Source organism: Mauremys reevesii, linkage group 16, assembly GCF_016161935.1.
Source record: "Mauremys reevesii isolate NIE-2019 linkage group 16, ASM1616193v1, whole genome shotgun sequence".
Taxonomy (NCBI): domain Eukaryota; kingdom Metazoa; phylum Chordata; order Testudines; family Geoemydidae; genus Mauremys; species Mauremys reevesii.
This window is the reverse complement of record NC_052638.1, coordinates 26,411,164-26,424,399: the sequence shown is the minus strand read 5'-3', so window position 1 is coordinate 26,424,399 and position 13,236 is coordinate 26,411,164. Positions and strand designations below refer to the sequence as shown.

Here is a 13,236-nt window from a genome sequence, read left to right as displayed (position 1 = left end):
AGAGAAGAACTATTTCTTCAGCACATCTAGATTTACACTTCTCTTTAAGCTATTTGAGACAGGGCTTTATCAGTTTAGTTACAGAGGAGAGAAAAAAGCAAACTCTTCTGTAACCCATCTGGTCAGACTGGCAGCCTCTTTTGCTGTCCAGATACCAGGTCTTTTTTGTCCCCCATAGACATGCTTATTAGATCCTTGCATCTCAATCAGCTTACTTACCTAGATAAGCCTCCCCAGTTCCTTTCAATGTTGTAGCCACGTTGGTCCCCGCATATGAGCGAGGTAAGGTAGATGAGGTAATATCTTTCATTGGACCAACATCTGTTGGTGGAATTGACAAGCTTTCGAGCTTCACAGAGCTTTTCCTCAGGTCTGGAGATGGTAACCAGAGTATCTAGGGTAACCAGACATCCCGAGGGACTGTCCTGATGTTTACTTGGTTGTCCCGCGTCCCGACTGATGTTCGGTTGGGACGCAAATTGTCCCGATATTTTGCCCTCGGGCGCACAGGCAGAGGGGGCTCGTGCCCCCCTGCCCCAACTCCACCCCGGCCCCGCCCCGACTCCGCCCCTCCCCCCCCATTGGATCCCTCCCCAAAGCCCCGCCCCCCAACCCTGCCCCCTCACTGCCCTATTGGATCCCTCCCAAAATCCCCACCCTGGCCCCGCCTCTTCCCCAAGCACACCACATTCCTCCTCCTCCTCACCCCACCCACCCAGGCTTGCGCTAATCAGCTGTATGGCGGCGCAAGCGCTGGAGGGAGGGGGGAGAAGCAGGACGCGGCAGCCAGCTCAGGGGAGGTGGAGGCAGACCGAAGGTGAGCTGGGGCGTGGAGCTGCCGATGGGTGCTCAGCCCCCACCAATTTCCTATAGTCCGACGGCTCTTGTTTTTGTTTCTTCCTCCGCCACCGGCTCTTGGGGCTTGTGGGGGTTTTTTTGTTTTTTTTTGTTGCTCTGCCGGCACCCCCTCCTGCCCCCCCGCATCCCGATATTTCACGTCTCTCATCTGGTCACCCTAAAAGTATCTGACCTAATTACAAGGTGTTGGGACAGATTAAGAACACCTTATGTTAACAGTCTGGTCTTTCCCTAATTCATGCCATAGTCCCTGCTCTCCAAACCAGTTTTGTCTACTTATCTAGGCACACAATAGTGTTTGGAAACTGGCTGTGTTCTGCAGGAGATGGACCATTGAGCTTAATATAATACAGCCATACAATACATTCTGGGGGGCTTTCTCTCTTTCTAATACTATAAAGTCTAAGAGAGAGCAAGAGGAAGATTGAGGGGAGTGGAAGAGGGAATTCTATGAAAGAAGGAGTTGAACCTTGAAGGACTACTAGTACATTTTGAATGGTTAGCACTGCAGTGGGGCTGGCAGAGTGCTCTCTGCAGTTGTCTCTGACCTTTGCATAAGGGTCAAACAGAGGAGGGGTAATTGTGCTCTTTCCTAGACCACCTATGCAAGGTCTAGACAGAGCCTAGTCCTAAATGCATTTTGATATTCTAAATTGTTTTTAACTTGTTCTTCTAAGATGGTCTTAAAAGATGGTTCTTTTAAGATGTAACTTAAATATGCAAAGACACTACCGATTTTCAATAGTTTATCACATCAGTAACCAAGGTCAGACCTGATGTTTTGCAAATAAAAACATTTTTCTCTTGCATCTCAGTCCTGTCAATCCTCTTAAAGTATAAATTATTAAAATAGCTTTTGATTCTTTAAAACCTTATCTGCTAAGATTAATATAGCAGCTTTTTTCTGCGTTTTTAAATAGTAGAAAATACAAGTTTTTTGAAGCTTTCTGCTTATAGTTTGGTCAACAATATAGTTAAAATTGAATCATAACAAAACTGTTACACCTTATGAGTTCCAGTATAACTAAGCAGACAGTGGTAACCTTTAAAATTCTCATTACTCATGACCTGAAATTTGTCAGTAAAAATTCTGAGACACTTACATTTGAAAAAACAGTACATCTCAGGTTTTAGTGATTTATATGCCAGGATAATACTGCTGTATGTTGATTCTGAGGTTGTTGAGGCCTATCATACATAACTAACATTAATATAATGTCTTTTATATAAAAAGTTTGAAGTTACGTTATATTTTATTTTTTACAAGATCTATTCTAATTTTTGTACTTGCTGTGCATGTGTTGCTACATCTTACAGTTTTGAGTGAATGTTGGTTGAACCATAGTTTGATCTTAACACATTTGAATATATAACTATGTACTAACACCAGGTAGTTTTACCCAGTGGTGCAAGTAGAAATCATTTCTTGCCGGTACACTACAGTCATGAGAGGTACACAAAGGGAAGGCACGTGTGACCTCCCCACATCACCCCCCACGTGACTCCTCCCCACCCCCAACCCGGGACCGCCACTCTCTCCCCGTCCCTTCACCATGATCCACATCCATCCCACGTTACCTGGGGCTGGGGGGAGAGAGAACTCTGTTCTCACGCTTCGCTGGAGACTTCTGCTATACAGACCTAGGCAGGAGGACTGGAGACGCAGCTGCGTGGAAGGGCTAGGGGAGGGCTCCTCCTGTGTCTTTCCGGTACGGCGTACCGGCTATAAATATCTTACTGGTACGGTTTACCGGAACGTACCACCATACGTACACCACTGGTTTTACCTCTTTATACAGAATATATACCTGCTAAAAGTGAAAATCTTCTCACTCTTTTGTATATGAGTGTCAGCCCTTGGAGTTTACTATTAGCATTTATTGGCTGCTCTGAGAGCAAGGAGACTCTGTTTCTTGCTACACAAAATAACACTTTTGAGGCAGTTGGTCACCAGTTATTTAATGCCTCATGTACAGAACTGGTGCAGTGGAGGTTTGGCTAAGAAGACATGGATGAGGAGCGTGATTTTGACTATCACTAAACCTTGTAAGAAAAATATGAGAAACTCAAATCCAAGTGGGATATCTGCCAAGGTTGTAACTTGGAGCATTACTTTGCTCCAGCTCAGTCTCCACTGATCTTCCCAGCAGGTCTAGGGAAATTTCAGGATTGCACTGGTAAGGTTATTGTAAAGACCTAGAAATACGTTAGCTTTTAAATTCACCGTATATTTTAGCAAATGTAAAAACAAAGCAGCTTGTAATGAAATACTTGTTGAAATTACAGATCAATCTTTTAAAGTTGTTAAAATTTTTAATTGTGTGTATTCTGCATCCACCACTACCATATGTGCAGTCTTTTGGTCACAAAGCTACAAGCTGTATGTAAGAAGTTCCAAAATATTAGGGCTACCAGTATTTAGGGGAAGTCACTTTGTTCCTAAACTTTTTTTAGTCTATATGGCTGGTTATTCCATTTCTGAATAAAAGAAAATAATAGCTTTTTCAACAAAAAGAAGAGAAAATCCATTCGTAAACAAAAGAATTAACCCTTTTTCTCATATGAATTCCCTCTCTCTTTGCACACATCCCGTTTAAGATGTGAGTACTTTTCAATATTAACATGTGCAGAAGTGTGTTCAGAGTCCAAAAGAGCTTACAGTCTAAGAAAGATAAGACATATATGAAGGATGGTGCAGGAGAGAGATACATATAATCAAATACATGCATGTTTACACATATATACATTCGCTTTTTCAAAAATTATAAATAAAATGAGTCAGTTACCTCCATCTGCCCTTCAGCCTAGCTATTACTTGGTTGATTTCTTTAGAGGCATTACAGCAGAAGTGAATGTTGAGAAAGGGATTTGAAGGGGCTGTATGCATAACTGTTTATATGAAGTTCATAATTACCAGATTATTCTTTGCCTAGTGTTGTGTAAGATTGTACAATTTATTGAGAAGTATATTTGCAATCATGCAGCTCTTCCATTTTTACTCAAGAAGCCAGAGTCTTTATGTAGCCTCCCAGCACTGGTATACTCACTGCTTTTGGTTTATAATCCCATCAGGACTTCAACCATCCTGCTCCACTTTGTGTTTCTTTGCTAAAAGGACCTAGAGTGGGAAGAGAGATTTTGTGACATCACAGTGGTTATGTGGTGACAAGCTGAGTTGTAATTATTTTTAAATGACCTTTTCTCTAGTCTTTTTCTTGCTCTTTGTTTGGTGCTGTTGAATTCAGCTTATGGAAAGCCTATACTGCATTTCTATTTTTTTTCTTATAATGAAATATTTAACCAAGAGCTATATGGGTAGAAAAAAGTGCCTAATTTTTTATTTTGCTAGAATGAAAATGATCACAATGCCATTTCCCAATTTTGAACAGAGCAAGATAGTCACATTTCTGTAATTAGAGCCCTGGAAAATGGGAACTGTGATTTGACTAATCCTGAAATTCAAGGACAAAGCTTATGCTACAATAAATGTTAGTCTCTAAGGTGCCACAAGTACTCCTATTCTTTTTTGCTATGACATTTTCTCAAAAACAAAAAAAAAAAAAGCCAAAAAACAACACCTATGTTGTCTAACAGAATTTTTTTTCTCATGGAATCCCTCTACTAGATCCTTTCAGTTGTGACTAGGTTTATTTTTTTATTGACTGACAGTTTTAGATATGTTTGCATAAGGTATATGCTCAGTAAGGGTTTGATCTGTCAAATCTTCCTCACCCAAATAGTTACATACATGGGTACTTCCATTGGCGTCAAGGACAAAGGCCATGTCTACACTTGGCAAAGTTTTGTCGGCAAAACTTATGTTACTCGGGGGCGTGAAAAAACCACATCCTGAGCAACATAAGTTTCACCAGCATAAGTGGTAGCGTTCACAGCTCTATGTCAGCAGGAGAGCCTCTCCTGCCGACATAGCTACCACCGCTCATTGGGGACAATTATGTCAACGGGAGAGCTCTCTCCCATTGGCCTAGAGCAGCTACATAAGAGATATTACAGCGGCACAGCTGCATCGGTACAGCTATGCTCCTGCAAGGTCTCTAATGTAGACATAGCCTTTATTTGCATGAATAAGGGTTGCATCAGCACACTCAAATGGCCGAATTCTGCCTTCAGTTACATGTACAGCTCTCAGTAATTTTAGATCCACATGTATATCAGAGAACAAATGAAGGGCCAAGAGAATTTTTTTACACTTAGTGTCACAGCAAAGATGAATTCAAAACATACAAACATATTGCTAACTTCCTTATGGTTACGCCTACAGTGTGAAACCATTGTCAGCCTAAGCTAATCTTGAGAGGACTTCAAAGTGTCTTTAAAAAAATTAATATCAGAAATGTGTTGACATAGTGAATTCAGCTCTGGGAAGTGTGAGAATGATGTACTGTAGTGATGTAATAAAATATAGATTTAAAGAGACACTGCAGTACAAAAACTTAAAGAAAAGGCTGCAGGAAACAATCTTTTTCATATGGCTTAGTATAAATTCAGTTTCAATAGCTGTATCTAGGAACAGAATTCAAAAACAGTTTTCACTTTGGGCTGTATTACTTCAGCATTTTTGATATATGAATAATTTTGTATAGCAGATAATGCTATATAGTGGTGGATATGGAAAAAATGCCAAACCATTTTGTTAGAAGATGGTTGTTGTAAGTCTTATTTCATGACAGATTTGTTTGAAATATGCATTTTTAATCAACCGACTTTCTATTGTGCTATAGCCTAAAGAAAGAAATCACTGCAGTGCCCCCTGCTGGTGAATGGCAGCTCGCTGTTTCAGTAATGTCAGTGATTGACTGAACCAAACCCATTGCTGACATAAAGCCAAGGGTGATGCTGAAGACTGCCAGTTCATTTTAAATCACATCATTAAAATAACAGAAGTATATATCAATATAAAACTACTGTTCACTGATTCCTCTTCATTTTTTAGACATGTGATGGTTTACTGCTGTTGAGTTTGGCTGAAAAAATATGAACACTTCAAAAAAAAATGTTTGTTTTTAAATCTCTCCGGTTTTTATTCACTTGTCCCCTCCTTTTTAAATGAAATTTATCTTTCTAATTAGCAATTCAGGAAATGCTTTCAGGGTGTGAACTTTTCCAGGTAACATCTTATATATAAGCACACATTCATACTTTCAATTAAAATAAAAGTTGTTCAGTTTAATCACCATAAAAATACTAGGACAGTGTATAAACCACATGTAATCTTTAGATCTTTGTAGGTTAATAGTGGGGCAAAGCCACCAATCGATGCACAAAATGCCTATTGATTTCCCTGGGAATCTTTTTCCTGATTCTACAAAAGGAGTCCCATTGAGCGGAATAGGATGTAAGGCCCCAGTCCTATGAACACTTTACTCACATAAGTCCCGTTGGGACTAACTGTCCATAAATGTTTGCAGGATCGGAACTTAGGCTTGCAATATGTGGCTAGAAATGCATTTTCAGCATTTTTAATTATTTTAATAAATTGAGGAATTCTTAAGTGCCATAAATGTTGATGCTTTTATTGGTTAAGAAAAATTTAATTCCTCGGTACATCTGGAAATTCAGGAGATTTCATCTATAATCTGTCTTGCTTTTGCTTTCTCAAGATAAAATTTCCATAATGCATGATTATTAATTATATTTAATCTATAAAATTACAGTGAAGAAGATATGAAGTTTAGGTACACTTTCAAATTTAATAATACTATCTGCATTACTAAAGATAACATTTATCACTACTTTCACTGTCAGTCCCCCTATTTTCATAAGCTCATGGCCCAGGAAAGGGATTAGTCAGGACATGCAGACACCACAGATTGACAAGAACCAAACAGATCTTTTTTTATGGGTCCAGCAACCACTCAGCCAAAGGCTAGCAATGAATTTTTAGTAACTTAACTGTAAAATACTTGCTGTTAGTATAATCTTGGCACAAAATGTCAAATGCTAAAATAATTTCAAAACTTTAGTTAGTTAGTTTACAGTTATAGTTTTTAGATTATCCAACTGCAGTTGAAGTTTCATTTTCTGATATTGGACAAATACGTTGTAAGGAATTTTTTTTTTTACAGGTAGCATGTGTAGTAAATATGCAGTTATAATACATAATATGCATTGGGCCATATTCTGACCACATTTACACTGAGGTTAATCCAGATGAACTCAATTGAAAATAAAGAAGTTATTTCTTATTTATCCAGCAGAACTGAGTTGAATTTGGCCCAGTGTGTGTGTATATAGAAAGTTACTCAGATAAACTGCAGTGAACTTCATAAATATTTTCCAGCCTTTTAAAAGAAAAACCCGTTTAAACCTATCATTTACATAATAAATAAGCATTTAAAAATGCAATCACAAATCTTTTCAAGAGATCATGAATGTGTGAAGAAAGGTGGATGAATAATCTTCAAGGACTGTGATATTTAACAAAATGAAACCCACATTTAAAAATTATGATTAAATGTCACTGTTGTGGTACAAATGGACAAAAGGCAAATAGGTTTAAAACAGTGGCACAGATCTTTCCTTGGGTACAATAGGCACAATTGAGAACTTGTAATCAGGTGGATTTTTAAAGAATATGTCAGCCTCAACATTGAATTTCCTAACTTTTGTTGGTTCATCTTAACAATGGTTAAGCAGATTTTTTTTTTTATTTCATTACATGTCTGAAATAGCCATTAAGGTCAGTTATTTAAAACAGAACCCATTATATCTTTCTGTAGGACCCAAACCTGCAAAGAAATGCAGTTCATCTGAAAAGAAGTTCTGTAGTGCATTAATATAATTTACTCCCAATTTAAGCCAGTTTACGTTGCTAGAGTGGCGTAAAATGCATGAGTGTAAATGCACTTGTAGGATTTTTTAATACTAAGCTCCATATGTTCACATTTTTTTATAACTGTGTTTAAGTTTATAGACTAAGCATAATTAACCACCCATTACACACAACTTTTGTCTTGAAAGAGAAAAAGCAAAAAAAGATTGATATCTTCAGAATTTGCTCTTAACCAATTTTTTTATTAGCAAAAAATATTAACTGAACTTTTTTTCAAATGGTCATCTTATAAGTTGATGAATAACTGAAAGTGAAATATATATGCAGTGGTGTTATAGCTGTGTTGGTCACAGGATATCAGAGAGACAAAATGGGTGAGGTAATATCTTTTATTGAACCAACTTCTATTGGTGACAGAGACAGCTCTGAAGAATCTCAGTGTATTTCAAAAGCTTGTTTCCCTCACCAGCAGAAGTGGGTCCAATAAAATATATTGCCTCACCCAGCTTGGGTCTCTAGTGAAAGATATGTATATCTAACCATTTATTATGTGTGTCTAATGCTGTTCCAATGAGGTTTTCTCAAAAAATGTTCCTTTACTTATAGTCCGTACCGGCATATTCTGTAATTTCTTCTCAGGACTATTGTACTTTATTTTTTCACTAACTTAAGACTGTATACATTACATTCCCTTCTGTACTCCCAATAGCAATCCTTCCAGGGAATTTTACTAAAGAGAGACATTTTTGAGATATTTCAAGTACTGTGTTTGTAATTGCTGTTGTGTCATGGTGCTAAGAAATGTTAGGGGGTGTTTTGAGGAGGCTAATTTCATTTTTTTTTCTGCTTCAGCTAAAAAATTAGGAATTACAGATGTGCCCGCTGAGGTGGTTACCTTTATTTCCCATGCAACACAAAACCGATTGAGAACCATGATAGAAAAAGTAACAATGGTAACACAGCACCGAATGGAATCGCACAAAGTAAGTATGTAGAGACATGGTACTGAATGCTGTCCAATTATACGGTTTGAGGTATTTCAGTAATAAATCTATTCTTTCCTTTCTGAGCAGACTATAGGTGGAATATCTTCACTGTTAGTGGCATGGTTTGGTCAGAATTTATCCATGATTAATTAATGAGAGTTGGTAGGTGCCTTTCTCTATGATAGAACTTGTCCATGGAATGTTGCCTTAAATCCCTGTAGTCTGATTATTTCAGTTAACAATACTAAAATCTCTTGTGGGACGGCAGTTAAACTGTTCCTAACTGTGGGTCATGGTTGAAATTGCTGTTTCTCATTGCCTCATGGATATCTTTGAACCATGGTAACCACATCTTGGATTGAAATTGCTTTCCTTACGTGTAAACCTGCTTTTAAAAGAGCTTATAATTCTACTTCTTGGCTGTGAGAAAAATTAGTATGTACTGTTACAAACAGAATTAGCTGAAAGGAACATTGATCCAAGTAATGAATACGTCAGAGACTACAAAGATGAGATCTTGCATATTGGGCTGAAACTGAAATGAAAAATGATAATTTTAAATCAGCTTTAACTGTTTTATAATGCATATCTAGTTTCATTAATAATGGAGGGAAATGTCACATATTTTTCTTAGACCAGCAGTTTCAAAATTCAGAGGTTCAACACTGAATAATCAATGACATTTTCTTTGAAAATAACATTTCATGTTAAAATTGTCCTTTGAGCCTGTTGTGTGATTATAATTTTACAGAAAAGTGACATAATTTGGGTATTTGACACTATGGGAGCTCTGGGAAGAGACTGCAAGCTAGTTTCTGACCACTGGTAATAAATAGAAAATCTTTAACAAGCAAACCAAGTTTTTATTCCTTAACCTTAAATACTAAAGATATTTTTATGCCTGTTAAACTAGTATCAAAGCACACTGAGGAGATCATGATCACAGGGCACATGGCAATTTGGACCCCTCTTAGACCGTTTTAGGTGGATCCTTCAGGTGACTGGCTTGTCTTTCTTCACCTCCAAGATGCCACCACACTTGGACTGGCTCTCGGGGAAGCCGAGGGGCTGCATCCCAACTATGTAAACGCGATAGGTCCAATTGTACTTAACTAGCATCTGCAAGACGTCATCTTCTAGGAGTCCGTGACCAGTGACTGATTAAAGTGACTGAAATTAAACATCTTGTTTATTCATCCAAAGGTACATAGAGGTCCAGACACTCTGCCACATCCTCTGTGTGAGTCTCTTAGAGACTCATCTCCGGTCACTGCTGCTCAGTTATTCCCACCTTTTTCTCTTCCCTAGGTCAGGAAAATTAGTAGTTTAGTATCCCCTTTGATCCCAGGCTTGGGCCCAGGAAGGATAAACCTTGCTAGCATTGGCAAGAAGGTATTCCCCAATTAATAGCTTCCCAATAGTTTCTTTCACCGGCAGCGCCTTATGTATGTCATTGTTTTGTTTCCTATTTGTTTCCTCCCATCAGCTTCCTTTACTTTAACTCCTGGCAGTAAAGCAGGATAGTATCAAGCAGATAAACAGAGGTGCAATGTGATGTTCATAAAAAATAATAGATAACTCCCTCATTCTCCATAAAAATGTCTGACATGCTCCCGTGCAGCCAGTGTCATAAATAATTGTTTGTTGAGTGCTGACGTTATGTTCATAGTCTTTTTGCCTTACCTTTGTCCATTTTATTTTTAATATAGATCTGTTTTAACTTGTGTTTTAAGCTCTAAATGTTTTCTGAAGTTCTACATATTTTGACAATTTCTGTAACTATATTCCAGTTAACTATAAATATAGGACCTGCAATTTATATCTAGGTTTAATTGTCTACTGTTTAATCATAAAATTAAATGCCACATTTTTCAGTCAGTTAATCCATTGTTTTGATTTATTTAAGTGTGTGATACCTCTGACATTGATTAATCAGTCCATATATTTAGTATTTAAAATATTATGTTAATTAAATAATTTTATCAATTACTTGTGTAGCTACAATATAACAAATAAGTCTGTTGGCTTCATTCTCTTTTTTTAATAAATTGGTGCACCATATACATCTTGTTTGTTAACACTTAGGAAAGATTCTAAGGCATAGTAGTTTAAAAGCCTGCATGGATTTATAGCTTTGTTAAGATGACTTGTTTCTTATTTCCCAGGATGATGAATGGTATGAACAGGCTACAGATGTTCGATCACAGCTGAAGTTTTTTGAACAGTTGGAGCGTTTAGAAAAGCAAAGGAAAGATGAACAAGAGAGGGAAATTTTGTTAAAGGCAGCCAAGGTACCTGTTTTATTTCTTTTTTAAAAAACAAATATTTACATAAATAGTAGCATTTATGTATCAAAAGCTAATACAGTGTAACAAAAAAGTATATATACATTGGCCAAGTTCATCCAGGATGATGTAGGAGAAGTTGAATAAGTGACTTCTAGATGTACCCAGTGTTAGCAGAGCCCATTGGGGGCCAGCGGAAGGAGATTCACAGCTGCCTCCAACCTTGCCCTGGGCTGTATTTACATCAGGGGAGAGGCAAAGCTGTAACTTTGACACCAGACTTTCAGGGAAACTGCCAGTGTGACCCTCTTCACAAAGCCACAGTGCGTAATCAAGCTCAGCTGCCCTTCTCAGTGCTCTGACCCATGTAACTTCCCCACTTGCAAGTGCACATGCTTTTCACTAGTGCACGTTAGTCCACATGGATCCCCAAGAACCTTTGCTGCCATTTGTGCTGTCATAGCCCGATGTAATACATTCTGCTGGAAAATTTTCCCCATTAGGGATAAATTGGCTGATCGGTACTGAAACTTGAGACCAGCTCTAATACTACTAGTATTATATAAAGACATTTTCCATTTAAACAACTTTTCATTTAGAGTTTTGTAAACAGATAGTAATAGTACATTGTATGTTGTTCACATAAACAAGTTATGTTCAAGCAGGTATCCAGTTTAAAATAAAAAAAAAGAAAATTCAGGTGATTAATCCACTCTCAGTGCACTGGGTTATCCTGATTTATTATAGTTATTGTAATCTGTAAAATCATTCCGGCCCTGATCTGGAGCAGTGCCAAGCACTGCAATTCCCATTGATGTCAGTGGGAGTTGTGGGTGTTCAACTTTTCCCAAGTTCAAGCTTCTATTGCAATGAGGCCTCTGGATCTAGATGACTATGGATAAGATTTTCCAAGAAGTGTAAGGGAATTAGGTGCTCGACTCCCACTGAATTTCAACAGGAGCCTAACTCCATTATGTCCTTTTAAAATTCCAGCTTATATCTGCAGTATTTAAACACAGTGCAGTGAGCCAATGGTGGATTTTTACTTTTAATTCTCGATTTTCAAGATATTTTGTTTCATTAATTGGCTAAATTCTGCTCGTTTGCATCAATGTAATTCTGAAGCAATACCACATGGGCGTAGAATCTGTCCCAACATATGTAGAAATGTTGGTGCAGTAATTTCTAAATACCTGCAATTCTGATCGTTGTGATTTCACAGTTCTTCTGGGATTCAGATGGGGAGGGATGCAACACCATAATTTGAGTGTCCCTAGCCTCTATTTCCAGAAGCTGGTAATGGATGACAGGGGATGGATCACTTGATGCCTGCCTGTTCTGTTCATTCCCGCGGAAGCACCTGGCATTGGCCACTGTCAGAAGACAGGATACTGGGCTAGATGGACCATTCGTCTGACCCAGCATGGCCATTCTTATCTTCTTATATTCACAAACACATAACTGCAGCTTTTTAAAGTTTATCTTGAAGCCTGATGCCTGTATTTTATGAGCCTATCTGTAATATGTACTATAAAGATTGCTGATTTTGATACGCTCAGCATAAGATACTTCAAAGTTGTTTCTGGGGAACAGTCCTGAGTTGGATTGGATGAGAGGATACACTAGATGACCTAATTAGTCTTTTATGTCTCTAACTGCAGTGATTATAATATAATTTACAAATAGGCTTATTATTTACCCTTTCTTCTTACAATTTTAATCTTCCTAATCGTCTTTATTGCCTCTTGTATATGTAACTAAACTGTATAAATACAATATCCACAAGAGGGACAAAATGGGGGAAATCAGTACCCTTTTTAAAGACGTGATGTTCCTAATTTTGTTCCATTAGTTCTTACAAATGAAGATGGGCCTTCAGAAAGAGCTTCTACCAATTAAAGAAATTAGTTTGTTAATTTTTTTTTAATGGACTGAAAAGAAGAATTGACTCATTCAAATGCTTTTCTCTCATCTAAGTATCCTAACAGACTTCAGAGCATGTTAAACTGGGTGAAAAGGATGATACTCATTTGTCTTCTGCTAACTTAAACTGCCTACCTCTTTTTGATAAAGACTTATCATTAGTTACATTTGGGAAGAATATTTTTCTGGTTCTCTTGTCAACTGTTTTTTATTTTTAAAATAGTGGCCAACAGAGCCAGCTGGTCCAGTTTGTCACACTTTCCCCTTTCCTAGCAGAGTTATTACTCTATGCTTGTTTCTTTTGGTTTAATCAGGATTTGAGAACTTTCCAGGAAGACATAAAACAATATAGCCATTGGTCCTCTGAACTAATTTTTAAATTCTTAAAACA

At 37.7% G+C, this 13,236-nt stretch overlaps 1 protein-coding gene and 1 long non-coding RNA gene across 6 annotated transcripts in view; one reads left to right on the top strand and one right to left on the bottom strand.

Moving 5' to 3' along the window:
- Positions 1 to 3,962, bottom strand: part of LOC120384356 — a 47,012-nt gene extending 43,050 nt beyond the window's left edge. The window contains exon 1 of one of the 2 annotated variants that reach the window (XR_005588767.1): positions 3,906 to 3,962. This is a non-coding gene — a long non-coding RNA (uncharacterized LOC120384356). The remainder of the gene's footprint in view (positions 1 to 3,905) is intronic. The other variant, XR_005588766.1, reaches the window with a different exon arrangement.
- LOC120384350 (transcription initiation factor TFIID subunit 4-like) overlaps positions 1 to 13,236 on the top strand; it is a 195,573-nt gene that overhangs the window by 71,901 nt on the left and 110,436 nt on the right. For all 4 annotated transcript variants that reach the window (XM_039502951.1, XM_039502949.1, XM_039502950.1 and 1 more), the window contains 2 exons: positions 8,504 to 8,634; positions 10,803 to 10,928. In XM_039502951.1, the coding sequence (XP_039358885.1) occupies positions 8,504 to 8,634; positions 10,803 to 10,928 (257 nt within the window). The remainder of the gene's footprint in view (positions 1 to 8,503; positions 8,635 to 10,802; positions 10,929 to 13,236) is intronic.